The sequence below is a fragment of the Lethenteron reissneri genome, chromosome 41 (assembly GCF_015708825.2).
Source record: "Lethenteron reissneri isolate LAM-NWPU_2019-01 chromosome 41, ASM1570882v1, whole genome shotgun sequence".
NCBI classification, from domain to species: Eukaryota; Metazoa; Chordata; class Hyperoartia; order Petromyzontiformes; family Petromyzontidae; genus Lethenteron; species Lethenteron reissneri.
The window spans coordinates 7,881,090-7,904,531 of NC_083819.1; the positions used below are offsets into that span (position 1 = coordinate 7,881,090).

General features: G+C 48.1%; 1 protein-coding gene across 1 annotated transcript in view; it reads right to left on the reverse strand.

The window, feature by feature from the left end:
* Positions 1 to 12,043: 12,043 nt before the first annotated feature.
* LOC133352549 (uncharacterized) overlaps positions 12,044 to 23,442 on the reverse strand; it is a 49,126-nt gene continuing 37,727 nt past the window's right edge. The window contains exons 9-12 of the mRNA XM_061568260.1: positions 20,887 to 21,090; positions 16,049 to 19,414; positions 15,455 to 15,486; positions 12,044 to 14,528 (exon numbers count right to left, since the gene is read on the reverse strand). Of these exons, the coding sequence (XP_061424244.1) occupies positions 14,333 to 14,528; positions 15,455 to 15,486; positions 16,049 to 19,414; positions 20,887 to 21,090 (3,798 nt within the window). The 3' untranslated portion in view covers positions 12,044 to 14,332. The remainder of the gene's footprint in view (positions 14,529 to 15,454; positions 15,487 to 16,048; positions 19,415 to 20,886; positions 21,091 to 23,442) is intronic.

The window sequence follows — 23,442 nt, forward strand, 5'->3', positions numbered from 1 at the left end:
TTTTAAAGGCTGTTAAATATGTGTTTTCATTACCAGTAACCGAATGGAAAAAGTTGTAGTTTGTGAGTGCATTGTTTAGATTTATAACATTGCATTGGAAACGGTTACTGGTTTTTGACTTTTGGAACCAGTTATCAAATTTGAAAAGGTTACCGGTTTTAACTTCCAGAACTGTTTACTAACTCTGAAAAACGGTTACCGTTTTTTTTTACTTTCAGAACCGGTTATCAACTCAGAAAAAAACGGTGACCGGTTTTTTTTTTACTTTCAGAACCGGTTATCAACTCAGAAAAAACGGTGACCGTTTTTTTTTTTACTTTCAGAACCGGTTATCAACTCAGAAAAAACGGTGACCGGTTTTTTTTTACTTTCAGAACCGGTTATCAACTCAGAGAAAACGGTGACCGGTTTTTTTTACTTTCAGAACCGGTTATCAACTCAGAAAAAACGGTTACCGTTTTTTTTAACTTTCAGAACCGGTTATCAACTCAGAAAAAACGGTGACCGGTTTACTGACTTGTCGTTGCAACAACCCGAGCTACTGCTTCACACTGCTGGTGCTGATGATGATGGCGATGCCAATGGGCGACGGTGTTGTTTGATGATGGAACGAGCAGGGGCTGGCGAGATGAAGGGGAGGAGAGCGACAGTGAAGTGGCCGTACTGCGCACCCGTATCAGTGTGTGCACCACGGGAGATACAAAGGCCGCCCGGGCGTGGTTCTAGCCACACCATCACCGCTAACATCACTTTCCCCAACTGTCTGTGAACGGCTACGAAGAGGATCTGTGCATGAGCTGCCTATCTCTGTGTATGTCTTTGCGCATGGTTGCGTGATTGTGTGTGTGTGTTGGTATCTATATACATGTGTGGGTGAAAGCCTTGGCTTCTCGGGGAACATGTAGGGGGGGGGGCGGCTAAAGGAGAGAGAAAGAGAGAGGGGGGCGCAGGATGTGACGCCCGCTCACATTCCGTCACACACAGCGGCTCTGCGGACGTGAGCCGCATGCGGGAAGGATTGGGGACATCACCAGTCGCCCCATCACGGGCAAGGGCGGATGCTCACGCCACCGCCCCCCCCCTGCCCCACCGTGCAGGCAGCTACAATAACTAACAACAATAACAGCAACAACATGGCAGAGTGTACGACAAACACGGTGGGCCTCGCGGTTGAGACGAGCGTGTCCGCAGTAGAGACGCGTTCTCGGGGTTTGACCTGGCGATCAAAACGATCATTCACCCTCCTCGCCAACTCTCACTTGCACGTTGTTGCAATGGCGTCGTTCCAAGACATTTACAAAACAGCACGACACTAGCCTCCCGTTAAAAGTTTGAAAATGTACAAAGATGTGTATTTTTATAAAACTGTCATCGTACATTGACTATTATTGATGACGAGCAACTTTGTTACCCGTGTCACGCCGCCTGCACGGGAATGGGAGTCAGCGATGTCGCGCGTGGGAAAATGTGCAAGGGAAGAGAGAAGTGGGGGCACGGGAAGAGGACAACGATGGGAATGAACGAAGAAACAGGAGCATGATGAGGCCTTGACGCTGCTGCAAGCCGGAGCGGCGTCTGTTTTCACAGCGGGCGGAGGGGAGGGACTCGGAGTGGGAGAGGCTTGAGCTGATTTAAATATGTATCTAAGGATGTTACTCAACAGCTACTATTCGTTTACGGTTCATATGCCAATTTTAAAACTCTGCTCATCACAGCACATTTTTCTTCATATATAAATGTATTCCACATAGCATAAAGTGCAGTCTCCCACGCGTATTATTATTTTAAACTCTCGCTTCTCTTAAGTGCTAAGAAAGGAGGGCCATCATCCAAAACGTCACTTATAATGTTTCTTTTCAGGCCACAGTGCTATTGACAAACGTTTGTTTGTTTGTTGTGTTGTTAATGATATGGCTCGTTTCAATATTTGGTAATTTCGGTCAGTCTGAGTTCCTACTGGAAATCAAAACATCAGGATCAAAATACTGCAGACTTAAAAATGTTCTAAATCGGCGCAATAAAATATCAGTGGTGTGTCCATCCTGTGTATTTATTGCTGCGTTGGGAAATATGTTGTCTTTATTTGGCAGCATGAGATGATAGATATTCACACGCACAACACTGAATTTAGTTACACTTTTAATGAACGTGGATTTGAATTATAATTATGGCAAAAGTTAATTAAGTCTAACCTTAATACCGTATATCTGAGTTATTCTCATCTGAATACATTAAACATTGTATTAGATGCAGCTCACAGCCACTTCTCAGGCACATAATATATTCATGGGTTTGCCAATGAGGAAAAGTCAACATGGCATTAATATTTACAAGTTAATTGGCTAATGTGACTGCCTAATCTGCGCATTAGTTCAATTTAGCCAGGGGACCAGAAAGAAGAAAACTATTTATAAAAATGTCTTCATTATAATCACACTCAGCCTTGGACGGGATTGTATGCGGCGCTCAGTGGCAACGTGTGCGGTTATTCGCTTATTTCATTATTTATCAAATTACTCACAATGCTAAATGAATGCATCCAATTGTTACAGGCAGCGATGTCCTCAACAAGGTTAAACGCTCCCGCGTCTCTTTGTATTCGGGGAAGACATCCATAGAGAGAGAGAGGGCCACATTCGGGAGAGTGGGAGGTCGGCATTCGAATACGGAGCGTGTGTCCAATACGGTGCACAGATGATGATAAGCCATCTACTGCCCTGCGCAATCCACTGCTGGATGAAGGCCTCCTCGTGTCGCATTGGTCGAGAGGACACTTTAATTTGTTTTAATCATACTGGTCACCGTAGGCTGGTGAAAGGATGAGCTGTTTGAGCGGGACTGGTTAAGAGGGGAGGTGGGGGGGGAATGACCGGTTCAGATGTGACTCGCCACTGATGTTAGCCGTGAACGAGAACGAAATCCGGGTTGCTGATTTCCCCGCAAAGAGTCTGGTTTTATAGATATTCTAGGAGTTTTTCAGGGGCGCCCCTCACAACCATTTATGGCCTTCGGCCAGGAAAGTCACGAAAAAAATTGCACACGAACGATGCATTCACGCAAGCACCTGATGCTCCGTTTTGAAGTTTTAAAATGAAACATCTTTGAATTGTATTATGTTTTGAATTAGATAATTATATTTCTTCATTAAAAGCTTACATCATTTTACATCTGGAAGACTTCATTGAAAAGGACATTTTGTGTGAATTATCTCTCGCCGTTAAGTAGATGTCCTTGCTGGGGGTTCGGTTCGATGCGGACTTTCACCTGTTTGGGATTGCGGGATCGAGATAAGGCGACATAGAGCTGCTGGCCGTGCGAGAAGACCGCCGTCTGCAGATCGATTCCAACGTAATCGAACGTCTGTCCCTGCACCTCCGTCGTTCATGCAGGGGGCGCGTAAGTTTGCAGCGCTCCCTGCATGGAAACGATGGAGAGTGCAGCGTTCATCTATATATAAGGGAAATTTGCGAATGTGTGTGTCTGTTCGAAATGTTTAGCATACTTCCCGACGTGCAACAAATTTGAAATTTGGCATGTGGGTAGCTTCCAGACTGTACACAATGCAGAAAGTATAAAAATAGACTTTTGTATTGCGGGGGGGGGGGGGGCGCAATAATGGATATATTTTGCACGGCAAGTGAGACGTCACATCTGTGATGTCACCCGCATGCGGCAGCGTCACGCAGTGTGCCTGCTGACGTCACCCCCCCCCCCCACCCTCCGTGTAGGCCGTCTATTAATCCAAGACAAGATTCCAAATCTCTGGCGAAGCCGGGTCGTAAAGCTAGTCACAGTTAAAGTTGTGCGTTTATCTCAGAGTATTGCTATGTAAACACGATCGTACCATTTATTTGGTGAAACTGCATTGGCAGTGATACTGCCAACGTAAAAAACTCAACACATCCTCAGTAACACTGTGGCCTGAAAAGTAAATCTCCATCATCATCATACTATAATGGAGCAAATATTAATATTCAATTAAAGTATTGATTTTTAAATATATTTATAAAAGTAAGTACAAAAAACCGTTGATTTAAAGTTAGGGGAACATTGCATACAGTTTACGACATCCAGATTTGCGGTGCACATTTACGACGTCTATACAAGGCCACAAGGGCTTACGATCCATCCTCCAACACAACTCTGAACACATTTGGACGGTGATTGTGTCTATTGTGCAACGCAGTAGAAAGTAAGCGAGTTTCATGTTTCAAAATGTCAAGTCGCTTACGCAGAGGAAGGAGGAGACCGTCGTAAGACGCAATTATTTCGATGAAAAAAAAATTGCTTTGTCAATTTTGGTAAAAATGTGATGGTCAGTAGTGTACTGCAAACTCACCACTCTTGGCCTATCGATTTCTAAGCACGAGGGGATTGGTGAATACGTTGTTTTTTAAATAAAAAAAACATCCTTTATGTTAGTGTCTTCATTTATTACGAAGAGAATTACTCGAATTACGGGTTAGAATTGAAGACCCGAAGGCCCTCCACAGGACCTAGGAAATTTGTAGTTCTACATCTACATGCACCATACCAAAGAATAAGTACCCGAAATATTTAAGTACTGTGTATAGATGAACAGGAAACGTTTCGAGCAATCGTCATTACCCAAAATGTCGCCTATCATATATTTCATACTTTCCCTTTTAAGGCCACGGTGTTATTGACGGGCCCGTTGAGTATTTCTTTTTTTTATTGCCAATACGTACTGCACATTGATTAATGCACAGATGTATAAACTCACCTTTCACTCTGCATTATGCTTCTAGGGAAACTGGCACAGGTAACCGACGATGCCCCAAGGTTGTTTGTGAGTCATGGATTAAATACAGTGCACCATCGCAAACCCTGTTTATGCATGCCGCTTTCCGAGACCTTTCTGAAAATATATTCAGCTGCTTAGAATTTCCACAGCCTTTGATAATCCCTTCCTGTTGAGGTATTTCATCGGATCGAATTTACATAAGAATGAGCAAATTAACTGCTCAACGTTTCATTTTCATATTGTGCACAAATCAATGGCACCAACAACAACCACTTTAATGTTAAATTACATCAGATAGCCTATTGCTTTACGCACCTCTTAATGTAACTCAGAAAGTTCCCTCTTAAAATTTGTAATATTTTACCAATGTTCCATATCTTAGGTGTAGTAATGCTGTAATGGATAACCCACTTAAAATTCAAATCTACCACTTTTGTAAAAAGAAAGATGTGGCCTTTTGAAGTGAAACTGGAACGATAATTTTTCATGCATCAAATCTGCGTGGAACACCACAGCCAGATTCGTTTTCTGCACTGTGAGTTAAGAAGTTTTCCACGGACTGATATTTTATTGTATTAAAGCAAAGCGTAGAGATCATTTGGAAGATTTCACATCAATTGGAAGGATATTGAAAAATGCCATTCCCATTCTCAGGCCAGCCTTGTGTCCATGACCGTCACAACTGTCGAGACCATGAACGGTTTTTATAGAAACCCATTTCCTATTTGAATTTACAAAACCGTTGCATAAGCGTCACAAGGTCGGGAGCCATTGCGGCACTTCTGTCAAATGGAGCACAACAAATATTTACTTTGAAACTCTCTCGCAGTTTTGGTAAAGTGGAGTGGAGCGGTGGTGCAGTGGTTCGCGCCCTGCGCTACGAACCCAGCAGTCTGAGTTTGATTAATGGCCAAGGTGAACATTGGTGGGGAGTGATTTCCAAACCGGTCCTGACCCCTCCTGCCTCCAGCCATTGACCAACCCGCACTGATCAGCAAGGTGAAGTATGGTCAAAACTACAACCAATAACTGACGTTCAGAGGTCGCAAACGGGGTTTGATTCCTTACCCGTACCCGTACCCGGCCGCACCAGGGTCGCAAACGGGTACCCGTACCCGTGCCTGGCCGGGTACGGGTAGCCGGGTATCGGGTAGGGTACGGGTATCGGGTACCCGGTTGCGACCTCTGCTGACGTTGCATTGAGAGGCCGTCGACCTGCGGTGGGTTGACAAAAGTCTGCATTATTTTTCTGGTAAAATCCATAACATTTTACAATCAATGTTGCAAAAGAGTTGTGCTACTTGTAGGTTGTTGCATAGATAAGACGCCCGTGTTGCACGAGCGCGAAACTCTTGCAAGGCAAGACAATATTTACATTAGTTAGAGCTGGAACGATTAGCCCATCACGTAAATTAATCAACCAATAATTCTAATTGACTACATTTCTGTGGATGATGATGATGTGGGCCCATTTTCAGAAACGGCAGTTGTCCGGATAACCATCTCGAGGACTGATTTTCGGATTGTTGGTATGGATCTAAAAAGGTGGGAACACATCCCTTGTATATACACTTCAAGTAAGAGATGTATATTGCTATGCACTTTTAAGTCTAGATTGAATATAGTTTAAATATAGACTGAAAACATTTCTTTAGAACTGCTTTTCGTGTTTAGTTTGTTGTCCTTCCCCCGCACCTCGTAATTAGCACGGTTGGTTACGTGTGAAAGAAGTTCAACATACATATTGGGAACTGGACTGATGACAATGGCATTCAACTCAACAAACAAAAACTATCGTTTTGGCTGTAATAAAAGGCAATTGCCACCGTTTTTCTTCAGCATAGCAATCCTGATGTATCCAGCGCCGAATTGACATTTGGCGGCGATCAGTGGAAAGATCACACCCGATCTGCCGGTGGCCAGCGCACACGACAACGAATCACCGAGACAACAGCTTTAAGACTGAGAGGTTGCACGTTGCCAGATTCGAAAATGTTTCCTTTTGCAAAATCATCGCACGATAGATGGCAACGTGACTTAGCGCCATGGAAAAACGGCTTTCACAGCAGTCGGCTCGCAGCAAAATCAAAGTCGAAGCGATTTTCTGCTCGAATGAACATTGCAGCGCTGTGCTCATCTCCTCGTTCACGGACCTGAGCCAGTTGTGGAAATTCCACATTCATATGCCGGTGGGCAAGTATCTGCATAGAACAACGACTGTCTACTTCCCCTGCAAAGCGGTACTCGTGTTTTTTTTATCGACCCCGGAGTGATGATGGCCGGAACCGCCAGCCAGAATTTTGAAATCACACCGTTCCCGTTTGCGAGCCGCCGCGGAGCCACCTGGCCGGTGAATCATTATCCGATTATCTATCGCGCGGTAATTCCCGTGTTGGTGACGCGTGATTTACAGCGATTGTTGGCCCTGGCTGTTGACGAGATGCTCAGCTGCGTGCTGGCCGTGTGCGCGTTGGGTTATGCTGCATTTGGGACCGCGTGCCTCGGAACAGGCACAAGCTCCCGCGATGCCTATTTGCAGGTTTAACTGTTGGGATAATAACGAGCATAAAATAATAATCCAGATGTGTTCCATTATTCACCGCAGCACGGGTCATTTATACATGAGGCTACCTTGCTGATGCCTCGTGGATTTTTGTGAACATGGTTTTGCTGTTTTGTTCCGTGTGCCTGGACACACGAGGTAAATGAGAGGCGATCATTAATACCATACATCATTATTTACCAGGAATGTCTCAGCGCCATGTCCCCCACACCACCATCACCGTGCGTGTACAAACACACACACACACAAACACGCAGTTTTTCCATCAGACATCACCAGTGAATCATTTTCTCACTCAGACACTGTATTAATAAAAATAAATGTGTGTCAGATTCCCGAGGGGTATTCCGTAGCAAATACAATTATTCCTTTGCCAATCAACTGCTGGATAAATGCTCCCCACACCACGTCGTATCATGGAGGTTATGTTAGACCATACTTCACCAATCTGGTCAGTGTCCGTGTGGGTTGATGACGGGGCTTGTAGAAGAGGGTTACTACCCACAACTTGTTCAGATATAGCTCACCACCGATGCCAGCCTCGGCTGGGAATTGAACTCAGTGTTTTTTTTTTACCGGGTTCATGTGTCTTGTTTATGTTTTTGCGACCTCGCACTGCCCCGGAGCAGACCCCGACGCGAACGAGCCACGCGACGCCCTGCTACGTCGGCCCCACCATGAACCAGCGAAGAGGCGACTGGGGGCTTTGTTTCCAGGAGTGGCTCTTGTGCGGAAAGCATCCACGCTCCCCGGCAGCGCAATCTGTCAGCAGGTACCGTGCTTCGTCCGCCTCGTTCAAGACGAAGCGCGGTTGTCAGCCACGCTGGGCTCCAGAAGGATGTGTGTGTTCATGGCGGACGGTGATTGCGGGCTCTTCTCGTTGAGAGCCCCCCTCCCCGGAGCAGTCTGGCCGGCATCTCTCGTAACCACGGGGGGACTAGCTCGACGTGGCAGATTCCGCGTACGCCGTCATCAATTTTTTTCTTCTCCACTTTGCCAACCGCGGCGAGCCCCTTCTTACCGAGTTGGTACTGTGGCCTCGTGGCCATTGCAGGAATAAATCTCGGGGTTCCTTAGCAACCATTATCGTGTGTACTCGCGCTCCGTGACTGCACATACGCGAGTGCGATATTAGCCGAGCCACATTGGGGTGAATTCCCAATATAGTTCCTCGTAAACATGTGCCGTTCTCATCTTGATGGAGCGAGGGAGGGAGACATTCATATGCAACATGTTCTTCCTATTTACATTTTCAGTTTTAACATTTAATTTTCACTTTTGTCCCCACACAACGTTGGCCTAGATTGCACCTTTGCGACGGCGTGGACGGTGATTTGAACAAGTCCCGATACACCCGACACGAATGTCAAGTTCAGAGGTCATATTGTCGCACGTGTACATACGTACGTGTAAATTGTGAGTGGGCTTCATCTGCTTTCTAATGTACGTGAAAAAGAGTTGATAAAAAAAAAATCCAAATTTATATTCAGCAGCATGAGAACCTCCCAGGTATACATTTTCATAGGTCAAGGTGTGTGGGTCAAACATTTTCTCACCCAATCTTGGTGTTACCTAAAATAAAAATACGGGTTTCAGATTGTTTTCAAACAAGCATAGGCTCAAATATGTATGTTAAATTTGAGCTAGCCCTTCTATAACATCATGAAAATCTATAGCACCAACTCATGCCCGTCTGTATACTACACGTATCGCACTGCAATGCAAAACATTGTCACGAACACTGTTGTAGAATGCAATGTGACTCGGATTTGCGTATCTAAATGCCACCGCCTCCCTACATATTTAGATGCTGTACAGAAACAGTGGGCTTCTTTATTTTACAGAGGGAGGCCATCGGTTATAGGCGGTAGAGGAAAGCCTTGAGAGTATGGACTTGAAAACAAGGGCAGGGAGTCTGACAGCGCGAACGGCGAGGTGGGATGGGTGGATGGGAATTTCAGACTGTGGGATCAACAGAGGAGAATCAGTGACCGCCAACTGCAACAACCGTGCTCCACGATTATGGAAATTCACACCAATTTCCCGGCCATTTGGCGTTGCAAAAAGACCCACGTGGCAGTCGCCAACCCGCGACCTTTGGCAAAAGGAGAAGCCGCCATTCAACGCGAAATCAGTGAGCCCACCGACTAGAATTCGAGCCTCAGGCTCGTGAAGAAATGGAAACAAAGCGCCAAGACGACGCGGAGGGGAGCGCTGGTTGTGTTTGGAGCCAGCGCCCGCGTCTCGCTTACTTTCTCGCTCGCATATCTCCGCGCGAGATGCCGGAGCGTCGTTTGGGAAGAGATCGCGGGAGAGTCGCAGTCGCTGTCGCGGCATGAGAGAGAGCAAGAGCGCGAGAGGCTGGGACGATCAGAGCGGAGCTCGTGGGTCACAGCGGTGGGGCACCCTTTGCGACACATCACACGCGCCCCGTGCTGCCAGCGTGGCTGACATTACCTCGCGTGTTTTTGATCCGGTGGGCTTTGATTCCTAAATGGATGTTTGATTAAACGTATCACGAGCCGTCCGGGGTTGTGTGGTTGGGTTTTTTTTATATATATATTTTTTCGGGGATCGTTTTATTTGGCTCGGTTTTTGTGTGTGTGTGTGTGTGACATGGAAGGGTTGAGCAACGTGTAACGCAACATTCTGTGGCACGTTCAACTAGTGGCATCATTTGTCGTGATGATGTTGCAGGTTCGTCGTGCGTAATTCTGTACACATCAAATCCCGAGCCACCGCCACCTCAGAAAAATACATCACACATACAAATATGGCTGATAACACACACGTCATAATAAAGACAAGTATTAGTTTGAACCCAATTATGTTGGTTACATTAAAATGTAGTTTAGACTAAATGTTTTAGTCTGAAATAGCAACAATCTGAGGGAGCTAGTAAAGAACACCGAGATTTATTTGTATTTATTTTTAGACCAGGTGAGAATTCAAGAGACCAGGATTAGTCTCATTTGCAAGTGACCTGGGACCAACCAAACCTACGGCGCTGTACTACAATTAAGCAAACAGAAATCAGGGCAAAAACTACCATGTTTACAAGAGACCCCCGCAAACAGCTAAATATTCACGACTAATTTGCATTCTTTGCCGAGGGTTTATATCGTGTGCCTGCATTAACAAGTGTTTCTGCTGCCTTGCCAAAACGGATTATTTTGCTCTCTGTGGCTAATCCAGCCAATCACATCACAGAAGGCTCCATGGCTTCCCGTTGCCCTGGTGACATGTAAATCTGGTGCTGGCCTTCACAGGAGAGAGGTAATTAAATAATTCAGTGTTGTGTTTTAAAATATTTATAGCCTTTTTGGCTGTAAAAATATTAATTGCATTAACACAACGTTCATTCTCAAGATACAATATGCAATGAAATGTTGTGAATCGACACCTCGCAATGCTAATTGTGTCACATTTGTACACGGACTTCACAGTTTTTGTTTATGAATATTACATTTGCAAGAATCGGTGAGAGATTGACCAAACATTGTGCGGAAAACAAGTCGACAATATGAACAGACGTACGGAAATACATTCCGGATTGTTATTTTTTTTATAGCGTAGGTTTTATTGTTCTCATATCACAGCATCGTAATGATTTGAATTATACACAAGTGGGGTTATTCATCCACGCTATGAATGACCGTTTTAAATGCAGACACGGTACAAAGAGAATATTTTTTTAAATATTTTTTTATTCTCTACAACATTCTCCACAACGACGCTGAATGATTATATATTTTTTTGCATAGTTATGGGTTGAACTAAGACCCATACCCATATCTAAGACATGGCACTTGTCCATAAACATCAGGCATTCCAGCAGCATTTGTACAAGCGAACCCAACTGCTGTTGAGACGCAGAAGTGCTTCTGTGGCCGTCTGGAATGATCTTCCTTCCGACATTAGGAAGCCACAGGAACTAGATAGAAAACTAATTTAATGAGAACTGCTTTGTGTTTAGTTGTCTTTCCCCCGCACCTTGGATTACCACGGTTGGCTATGTATGGTGCGAAAGAAGCTCAAAATACATACAAAACCAGTCCAGAGTTGTTTGCCTGTATTGAACAGATGCTGCTGATGAGATGCACGCCAAGAAGGCCATGCGGCAGATGCTTTGTGATAAAACACTTAGAAAGAGGCATTTAAAAAAAATCCAACACGATCTGGAAGCATTGTGAATGCTAAAACAAGAGGAAATATAAAAGCAACTGGCCTGGCATAGTACTCGAGTGATGGCACCGCGCTGACCATAAACGCCCCGGCCGCACGGGTTCACCACCTCGGAGAGGATCACCGCAGGACCGGCGAGGTCGCTCTTCTGGGTGTGGACACTCCACCGTGCCCCGGGACGGCCATGCAGCACGGCCTTTAGCCATATTTTTGCCTTGTATTTACGCAATCATACACTTTAACTCGTATTCATGGAGGGTTTTCAGGTTCTCTATCACGAAATACGGCCCAATAAAATGTGTATTATTAAAATTTATGACGCACAAGTTGTTATTGCGGTGTCCGATGCGGGCGCGTGTTCTTTTACGAGCGCGTGGAGAGAAGTTGGGAGGATGAAAAGCATATTCACACCACCGTGCACACAGCCTGCCACAGATGTTCATTGGCTGTGGCATTTCATTATACATCGCGGTATTATTTTAGTCAAAGCTTTCTATTATACAACCTCTTCCTAACTCCATTTTTTGAAAATGAAAAATGCAAGTCACTACTTCCCACGTTGGCTTTTTTTGCGGCAATAATAAAACAGTAATAATTTACGAGCCCTTTGCCAGTGCCCTACTGAATGAAGGCCTATCGCCACACCGCGTCGAGTCATGGTGGTCCTCTTGACCATACTGGTCGGTGCGCGTTGGCGAGGTGGGCGACAGAGCGGGGGCAGGACCAGTTCAAATGCCACTTCGCCACCCGATGTTACCCTTGGCTTGGAATTGAACCAAGTTAATCGGTTTCAGAGCGCAGTGCGCCAAAGACCCTACCACCACTCTCCCTTGGTAACAATACACCAAACTTGTGGAGCCTTAGAAATAATAACCAGAATTTATTCATTCCAATAATAATAATACGTTGCATAGATCAACAGACATAGTGTCTACCACTCGCTTTAGTTCTCTGCCCAGCGAAAAGTCTCTTGGCCAAACTTCCATCCTGTCCAATCTCGAGCTTTCTTCTTCATCTCACGGGCCGGTCCCGCTCTCACTTCAAGTCGCCAAGCAGCATCTTTCTCTTTGCCTCTTGGCCTTTCCCCAACATCCTCAACCTTTCCACAATTTCCTTCCGTGAAGCTTTCATCTCTGACGACGTGATCGCCAAACCACACATCTGGATTGTTAGACTTCCCTGCCGAACCTACCCCCAGAGCATCCTCATTTATCTTTCTCTCGATCCATTCACTTACTTCCGTTCGATGTCAAACCCACATCTCCAGACCTCACAGTGTTCTGCGCACGACTACTTTCGTTGAATGTCAACATAAGGCATTGGAGTTTTTGTGTCGTGGAAATTTTGTACAGTATTTATGTTGTGATATTTTTCGGCACACTCAAAAACAACACCAATTCTAAACATTTTCATGTTTTTCTCACTCTAAGTACATCCATGGAGAGCGTACTATTTTTAGTTTTGCCATTTCTCATTTGTTAACGCTTTATTGAAAATCACTTTTCACGACCGTGATTCATAACAATGGTATTATCGTTGCTTTTACACCACGCGTAAAGTGTGATTCACGGATGGCTCCTGACAGTCTGGATACCCTGCGACAGAGCCCGAGAGGGGGGGGGGGGGGCTTCTTCGTGAGCAAGGGCTCTCCTATCAAACGCCGTTAGGTTCTCCACGATATTCATCTAGAAGAATCTGACTACGAATATCAGCGAATGAAAACATCGCAAAACTTGTATATTTTTTAAGCACGACTGTTCGCTGGTGTAACGTATGCAGCAGCAGTCTATGCTTTGTTGTTTTGTTCAAACTCACATGGAAAGATTGCGGTTATCACTTCTATTTGACTTTTTTGAAGAATCTCTGCACCAAAACTTTTCCCTTTAAACCATACTGGCGGTGGGAGGATAGCCATCAGGCAATTGTCCCGGTCGTGGGAACTTTTAGCATTCCAGTTTTGACGTTACTATTATCATCAGATCTCAAGTACATACACCGTGACTTTCATCAATTACTTCGATCAGCCTAAGAGCAGCACTATATGTCCCCTGCTTGGTGTCAGAAGATCGAGCATCAGAATTCTGACATTGTTATCGTCATCATTGTCATCATATCCATCAGCAGAAATCATGTACATATACTTTACATTGTATCTGTCCATGATTCTGTACCTGCTCCCGTCCGCTAACAGCACAAGCTGTCAGCTTGTTAACGGAAGTGGTATCATCACCATCACCATCACTCCTACACTTCACAATTAGCCGACCGTGATTGTGCGCCTGTTCCCGTACGTCGAGCAGCAGGGCACGTGGTGGGGCTACACGGGGGTCGGCCCGTTGCTGTACATGAGTACGGGGCCCCAAGAGGAGGAAAAGCGCGAGTGGCTGCAGTCTCGCGGCGCCAGCCACAGCGGCAGCAGCAGGGCCAGCAGCAGCAGCCCGAGCAGGCAGCCCCAGAGCAGGACGCCCGCGCGCCACACGCGCCCGCCAAACGAACGCCGTCGCGCCGGCGCCGCCGAAGAGCCGAGCTTCGGCGAGACATCAGCCTCCGCCGGGGCGCTGTTGTTCTCACCCGCCGGATACCCGGGAGGCTCATGACGGGCACCAGGATCGTGAGCAACGTCCGTGCCGGCGGCGTACAATTCGTATTCCTCATCGCCGCCGCCGCGACGAAGAATACGAGTCTCGGGTGGCGACGGGCAAAAGGTGCGGTTCCCAATCACAGCGACGCCAGAGGAGGCGGCGTCTGCGCTTTCTCGAGCAAAAAAGTTACATTTGCCTACCTCCGCTGCCCCGTGCCAATTAGGGGATACGAGGGATTCAGACGAATGGCACGCCGTGAGACGAGATGAAGCCGCGGGAAGTCGGAGGCTTCGAGATCTCTGCTGTGTCCCGGCGCGGTGGTGGCGAGAGTGAACGTGTGTGGATGCCAGGTCCGTGATTGGTAGCTCGAGCGCCGTGCTGCCTGGAGGTGTGCCATTCGCCCTGCCAGTTCACCGACCCTGGCAGCCGAACACTGGGCAGGAAGAGAAGAAAAAACTAATTTCTTAGGAGGAAATTAGAATAAAAGCTATTTTTTTCAAGGACTTAAATTGTTATATTTGAACTTAATTGGTTTTTAATATAATTTTTCTTTGCACAAATGCAATTTTTTTCTGTTAAAATATTAAGTCACCGGATAATAATTTCTTTAAAAGAAAAACTAAATCTAAAAACTAAATCATCAAACATATATATATTGCAATACCCACGAGCACCGACGATTAAATGCAGCGGCAGTGATAAAATATTCTGCTGCCTTTAAGTAGTAACATTTTTATTAAATTGATTGTTTTTTGAATCAATTTGTGTGTTATTACACTGCTATTGTTTAATTCATGCGGTGATTGATGTCACTCCTAAATAAGTTATGAGACGTATTTAGCGGAGATTGCACCGGGGCGAAGATTGCACACATCTCCGCAGACAGAGGAGTGACTTCGTGATTTGTGATTCTCGCAAGAGACATTTCACATAAATCATTTCTCTTCCCTTTTCCATACAGGCTGATTCAGCAGCGATGTCACATGCATCCTCGGGGCGTACCAGGTCATCAATCACACCTTCCTATCAATACAGAACATCAATAAATCATGCCTCGACCCGCACACAGGCTGCCACGCCAGAGAGCCCGGTGCAGCTGCCACCAAGCACGCGATGCAGTGTGTAACCAAAAAGTCTCAAAGTTAAATATTGATTCAAGCATTTCCATTTTTTTTTTAGACGAAAAGTAAAATATATGTACGGTTTATCAAGCCTTTGGGAGGACATCTCAATTTGAACAATGTATATTTAATAACGCTTGTGTCATTAAATTCGCATTATTAGTGTTCCATATTTAATGTGAGTTCTATTACTCTTGCCTTTCATGTTCATGCGGATGTTATTAATATTACTCTTTACCTTTCCGTATGTGGTGGCATTGGCACCATATTCTGTTCATACAAGGAAAACAAAACACAAGGGGTGGGAAAAAAAATCAAAACCGGATGTAGACAATGGTAACACACACAATAATAATGCAACAGAATTACTCAACGCAAAAAAACGAACAAAAGGCAAAAATATCCCGTAGAGCCTTACCAAACCATAAACACAAGTGCTGTGAGCGAGCACCCATGTAGGCTGCCACAGTGCACAACGGGGTGGGTGTGACCAGAACCACGGCCATGCGCCTTTGTCTCCACAGTGTTGTTTACACATCGCACAAAGTATTCATTTAAGGTCAAGTGAACCCAGGAGAGGCCCAGAGCTGGTTCAGATGATCGGCACTGATGTCCGACATGGCCAGGTATCGAACTCAGGTCGCAGGGTTTGTAGCTCGGTGTGCTAACCACTTACACTGCTGCTCCACCCAATAAAATAGAAATGTCACGCACGCCCACACACTCACACACACAGCCTTTAATTTTGGTGGTGCCCTGCACACATGACGGGTGTTCATCATGACTGTGTTTGTTTTGCCTGCTTTCTGTCGTTGTTGTTGTTGTTTTGTACCGCGTGTTGTTGGACGGCACTAATGGCTGCCAGCTCCGGGGACGTTGTCTGCCACGTCTCCGCCTCACCACGAGCTGCCGCCGCGTGCCACCGCGACGCTCTCGCACTCCCGCACAGTTCGTCCTCCTCATTACTCGCATCCCCATCCCGCTCGGACGTGCGGCAGTCTCCACGGCTCAAGTGCGCGTTCGCCACTCTCTCCCCGGTTTCCACGAAGCAGCTCCTCACTTGGCATTTCTGCGCCGCGATATTTTCGCGCGCCACGTGACCTTTCATCGTGCTCGAGCGCGAATCTTCAGTTTGAATGGGCCCACAGCCGGGTGATATTCCGCAATTAATTTTTTCACCGGCGCCTTCAGTTGCGAGTTCAGAGGGGTTAAGGACCCTCCTTGTCAATGTGTCCTTTTCCACATTATGCGTTTCTCGGAAGCCGCGAGCGCCACCGGAAGTTTCACACACGGCACTCGGGTCGTAACGATCTGCATCTCTCCCGTCTTTGGAAGATCGCGATGCTTCCTTGTCGCCATGCAGCGGCCCGTGCTCCCACTGGTCGTCATCCTCCTCTTCCCAGGCACCGAAGTGCAGGTCACCAACCTCATCCAGGGCCCCGCGGGCGCAGCACGCGGCCGCCGTCCGGCCTCCGTCCATGCGCGTCGCGCTCGCTCTTCCACCGGTGCCGTGGCAAGGCATCCGATAGTCGGGCAGCGGTGGCGAAGGGCACCTCTCATCCTCGCAGCTGCCCAGCTCCCCGCAGTCGCTGTCGTGCGAGGAGAGCGACAGGTATGAGTAAAAGTCGCCCTTGCGGAGTCTCAGCGGCCTCTGCGAGTGCTCCAGTATCTTTTCGCGGATGAGGGCGGCGGACCCTGGCCCCGTCGGGCCCTCTCTGTCCTGACTCTCCACGTTGCGCAGAGCCGCCGAGGCCATGTCGATGATCTCCATCACGAAGTCGTGCACCAATTTATCTTCAACCTTGTGCGAGGCTGCATCACATTGATCCCCTGCCTCGTGGATCTCAGAGCTGCTGCTGCTGCTGCTGAGATGCGAATCTTCCCTGGCACAATTTAAGTTGGGAATGTCGACGGCGGTCGGGTGACTTAATTGACCTGTTGACATTTGCCTAGGGTTGCCCTTGTTACGTTCCGAGCGGTGCATGGTGGCAAGGTGCACGCCACTGCGGCCTGACCTCGGGGCCGCTGACGAGGGGGCGCCGTCACCGGCGCCGACTCCTTCATCCGTGAACAAGTTAAATGCTCCGGCGGCGCGAGAGTCAGCCGCTCCATCACTGCCTCGCAATTCAACGGTTGAGAAGGGCGATAGTGCTCCGTCTGTTTGGTTACAAGTCAAATCAAATAAACGATGAGCCGCTGAATTAAAATCGGCTTGGGGAGACGTGCGGCCGCTTGCTTCACGGCTCTGTTCACCAAACCCCGAGCCGCCAGCGCGCCCAGCCACGTCGTTACCGCGCTCATCCTCGCCCATTTGTCTGTCGGGTGCCGCGCGATTGCGGTTCATCTTTTCACTTTCTGTTGATGAATACCCTTGCTTTCTTTTCCTCCTCAAGGGAGGGCCTGCAGAGAGCCTTCCTTTTGTGTTATAGTGGCAGCTCGACGAGTTACCCTTTCTATTTTCGTCAAAACTCTGGATTTGTGGATCGTGCCGATAACAATCGCCCTCAACACTCGGCTGAGCGTCGTCACGTTTATGTGCCATTATCTCCATCTTGTTTGTTGCTTCCTCGCCTTCTTCAAAGCGCACAGGAGCCACGTCCTCCGATGCCGATTGCGCTGCCGAGACACTGCCGTTATTGCAGCTCGAGTTGATGCCACCGCACACCAGGCTGGGTTTGTCCGGAGGGAGGGTGTTTGCCCCCAGAGACGTGCAATGCTCTTCAGGTAAGGGAGACCGATCCTTATTAATTTCCACAGAATACGCGAGTGCTGTTAGGGGACTGGGCTGACCGCCATCTAAATCAATTGTCCTCTCGGTGGTTATTTCTGGACAAACGACGCCACTGTCAGCATCATTAGCGATCATTTCACTCAATCGCTGGCCACGGTGACCTCCTCCGCTGTCTGACCACCGCTGGTGCACTGGGTGGCCATCCGAGAAAGACAAAACAACGCTATCAATAACTGGAGCAGCAGACGTCTCTTTTCTCGCAGCGCATAATGGGCTCTGAATCTCCTGCAGTTTCTGAATCAGGCTCAGCGTCGTCAAACTCAACACCGCGTTCTGCTGCTGCTGCTGCTCAGGAGCAGTGGACACAAAAACGTCTCCGTTACCTCCAGCTACGGCCTGAAATTCGTCTTGTGTGGCGTGACGGCAGCCCTTCGTGTCAGAAACCTCCGGCCCGGTCGATGCGCTCGCCCCTACATGTCTTTCTTGTGCCGACACGCCAGTCGTCGTGAGCACGGCTCCGTCTGAATCTTCACAAGAGGCAGCAAGCGGGTCAAGTGGGCCCTCCTCCCGTGAAGCCAAGACTCCGCTCTCGCGCGCACTTTCATCGCCGGCGAGGAACCGGGCCGGGTTAGGGCCGCCGTCGCCCCCCAAGCGCCGTGGTGCCTCGACCAGGGCCGATGTTTTATTAATGCGCGGGGGGGCAAACCGCCGCACACATGAATTGTGGACTTCACCACTTATCGATATGGACCGCGTTCCACGGGGGCCTCTCTGTCCATCGGCGTATTCACGACCCTGGAGGATTGCATTAGCATCCTCCGCGAGCGCACTCCGCGTAGGTTTAGGCGAACGCTGCAAACTGCTGATGGATTCATTTTCGCTCTTTGCAGCGCACACCACGTCGGCCGTAAATCCGCAGTCATCCCATTTTCTCGTTTCCCCCGTGCTCGCACGAGGAGAAACCTCGCGGCCATCAGACGTATCCGATTGAGAGTTTGCGTGATTATTATTTGTATTATTACTGGTGGAGTTGTGGCTGTGTGTAGGCAGCTGGCAGCACGATCCACCATCCCTTTCTCCCGCGAGCTGAGCAAGCAGCTCTAAATGATTCATCGCGACACGGCGCGGGCCGTCGGTCACCGCGCCGTTCCCATGTTCGCCACGCGGGTCTCCGTCTGGTGGCGCGGTGTCCTGGGGCGGCGAGTGAAGGATCTGGGGACCCCGTCCCTCGCTGCCCGATCCGCGACACTCCGAGCGCCGTTCGGTTTCCGCTCCTTTTACCCCAGCGCTCGAACGTGCTGAATTTGCTGATATGGGGACTGGCTGCGTTCCAGTTCGGAGCCGCTCCTGTATCCCGCCGCCATGATGAATGAGGTCATTGGGCGCGTCGGTGACATCCCAGTCCATGACCTGATCTGGGATTAGCAGTGTTTCCACGCTCATCGAGTCCATGTCACCGACATCAACCTGCAACAAGGACGGAAAAGGCCGAGGCACTGCTGTTAGATTTTTTTAATTAAATAAGGCTTAATGCATTTGGGAAAACAAAATTAAACACGTGTATAGTGCTGCATTTTCATTTGCAGAATATATGTAATATTAATCAGAGTTGTTTCGTCGAAATTTGTTAGCACATAAATAACAATGAGAAAGCGCACACAATTAATTAAAATGCAGATGTGGAACGTGTCATTAATAATGTTTTGCATCTTCCACACTGCACGCAATTATAAATGTTTCTGTTTGGCGCACGCCTGCCACCAGCAAATTGATAACGTTTTCCATCCGAGCCAAATTATTCTAAAAGCTCTCACGCCACATTAAAGAGAAGTCAAAACAGAGCACAGCGCAGAGCTCGGAGTTCACGCTCGGCATGCGTGCGGCCGCGGTGCCCGCCTCTGTGTCTGCCGTGCGGGGCGGGGGGGTTGGGGAGATGCGAACACCAAAAGTAAAAGCATCACGCCAAGTACGAGAGCGTGGGACCACACGGAGAGAGAGAGTAGTCACGACACTCATCATCAACCAGACTTCGGCCCTAACCCTACCCCCACCCAGTGGGAAAAACACAATGGTTACTTGCACACGTTCTAACTTCATGAGCAGCACATGATGGTGTTTTGAAAACTACAGCGCTCTTCGCCTCAGTCAGCGCCACATCGATGCGTGTTTAAGCTGTTTATGCTAAGTTTATATCTATTAACATTTATATCTGTGAAACTACCGGTCGCCACTGCTCCTACCTCCCCTTGACAACCAACTGACGAACAGGCCCCGTCCCTAATGCCAACCCCAACTCTACCCCTCCCAAGCATTATCCCCACCCCTGACACATAACCCGGCCGCTGCTTCACGTGTGATAGATCCTTGTTTTCCCTTCTGCCGCTCCCGATAGAAATCGACGGCCTCGCACACGGCATCATTACCACCGCCATCATCTACCCACATTGCGGACTCGGTCTCGCAGACACCGACCGTGTCGTCTCATCCACCACCACACTGCAGATTACAACAATACACCCACCCATTCGCTCACCCACCCACCCACCCACTCATCCATTCACTCACCAACTCATCCACTCACCCACTCATCCATTCACTCAACAATTCACTCACCAACTCATCCACTCACTCACTCATCCATTCACTCAACAACCGCCATTCGCCACTAATTAGCGGTGACATCACCACGCCGCTTGTGCCAGGCTACGTGCACTTTAAGGCCACACCCACTTATTCTCTCATCACTGGCACTGCTCCACTCTGGAATTCCCTACGACGTCATCTCTCCTCCCAAGCTCTTAAAAACTGGCTCTATTCAAGAATACGCATCAACTCTTGGCTACTCTCCCCTCAATAGTGCCGTTTGTTGCTGGCGGCTTAGCATTGTCTTTAAACTTGTGCTCAAGATGACTTGACAAGAGATAACACATCTCACTCACCGCACACACCACGAGCTGGCGCCGCCACTGCTGCGCTTGGCTCACGATCGCGTCCCAGCGGCGGCTCAGGTTGACGGCGGCCGCCTGCAGGCCCTGCCGCTCGTCCGGGGACAGGGCCGGGCCCTGGCCGCTGAGGGCGGTGCGGCAACGCCCCAGCGCTGCCACCACCGCCGCCTTCCGCTGCCCGACCTCCTGGCACAACGCCTGGAAAGGGGCACGCACCAATCGTTTGTTTCAATTGTTGCTCGTTTGAGTATTTATTGGTTGACGGGGGGGAAAAAAACTGTGGCGAGGGGGTCAGCCTGCCCGAGAGATGCGAAACCTCGTTTGATATCCTATCTTGGAAATCGAGTATGGTCTGGCGCGAGTAGAACGCGTGTCGAGGAGGCTCCACACAACTGGCAAACGCTGGCGTGGAACGTTGCGCAATAAAACATTCAAATGGAGCAGATTTGAAGCAATTTTATGAATTATCATTACACGTGGACAGATCCATGCTTCTAGATTTGAATATTTCGTGATTGCAAGGATTCATACTCTTAGGTTTTTTCGGTAAAGTAACGTAGGTAAAATAATAACAAATAAATAATAAATAACAATAGAAGAAATAATGCTGTATCAGCAATTGTGCTGTGACGGTTCCACCTGAAGACGGAAGCTTGTGTTGCCTCCGAAACGTCGTGATTTATTATTTTATTTCTATTATTTCTTCTATTATTTTTTATTATGTATTTATTATTATTTATTTTTTACCTACGTGACTTTACCGAAAAAACCTAAGAGTATAGATCCATGCTTCATACGCAGTACGACTGATGTTGGGGTTGGGGGGCTGCTCACTTGATTTCGCGTCACAGTAAGGTTTAAATATTTAAAACCGATGCACACCGCTCCAAGTGAAACACGCACGCGCATGCACAGAGACCTTCCTCCCCACTCCGCCTGGTCCGGCGACAGGTGTGCGACGATAAGGTGTTTAATTTCACCGTATCACACAGCGGAAACAAGTCCGAGTGCAAAAGCTTAGGTTAACATTAATTCCCCAAGGGAGGTGGCTGAGCTCTGCGGGGAGCTGTGCTAAGTGGTCTGCAAATATACATACAGCCTCCGCAAAAAAATATATACTTAACTGTTTCCACAGCAACTCCCCCTCGCCAATTTTAAACGCCGAGTTGTGTTTGGCGTTCAAGAAAACGCGCACAGCCAAAACCACGTTGCCCCCCACCCCCCTGAGTCACCTGGCCTGGCAAGGGCCACGAGCAACGGGGATTTAAACCCAAACCCGGTGCCGCGCGCACGCCGGGCCGCTGTCGATGCGACGTTCCGCCGGCGTGAATTGAAATCGATTTAGCCCGGCGCATCGCGCGCCTACGAGCCTCGTTAGCATTCCGTGCGGTTTTTAGGCAGAAGTTATCTCCTGCGCGCGGCACCGCTGTATTGGCGAGGCCCGACACGGGAGCTTTGCCACCGCCAGCTCCTTGGCGCCGGAGGCTTCTTCCGTGGGTCATGCCAGACATCGGCGCCGTGACGTCGCCCCTCCCGAGTGAACCTTAACCCTCGTGGGTCGGTGGCAGGCCTCGGATATTCCATGTCGTGGATTGGCTGCAGCGGCGGGCAAGGCGAGGTTTTAGTTGCATTTCTCCCCCCCCCCCCCCCCACCGAAAAAGCATAAGTGTGCAGAAATAATAATTGAGAAATGTTATTTTTTTTTTATGGGACAAGGTAAACTGTAAAAAATTAATTTCCTTGCTCTACCAAAAATGTCATTGGATTTGCGCACATTCCTCATGTGTGCGCATGAATAATGGGAAACTAAAAATATTTCTTAAATATGCACAATTTCACACTTAACTAAGCAAAACTATTCCAATGACTTATTATGCAATTACACAGATTAATTTATTTCTAACACATGCAAACCATTGCCAATCTATTATATTACTTCTTGCATTTAAATTATTAGTTAAACAGACTTCACCAGTGAAGGGCCCTTAAGGTTACATCCGCTGTTCCCGGTACCACAACATGTTGAACAAATACTAATGTGATTTTTTTTTCAATTAGTTATTGCAGCTTTCGTTCCGTTAAATATTTTACGTTAACAGTCGTTCCGAGCAACCTCTCACAACCGGCTCGGCCATCAAAACCCGCGCGACCCATTCACGGTTAAAATAACGATCCATCTCACTCCGTCGGCGAGGCACGCACGCAGGCACGCACCAAGCCACTTAATCTTTTGAACCTGTGCCAATATTTTATCTAATTAACCAACAAAAGGGAAATAATTACAAGGCAGTATTTGCATGATCACCTTTTATGGGGCTCAAAATGGCCAATTGTGTGAGCTCGCGCTCACAGCCGCAGCCTAATGAACTACTGCGCGCTAATGAAGTTCGGGGTATCCGCGCTCATCGCCACGGCCGCTAACGAGCTTGCACCCTCGCGGGGAAACGATGACCACGCCGCAAACGCCTCGCTCGAGGCCCAGCTCCACGCCCACGGATGTTTGCTGCTCATGCGGGCATCGAGGCAGTAGGTGCTCACCTCGGGTTGACG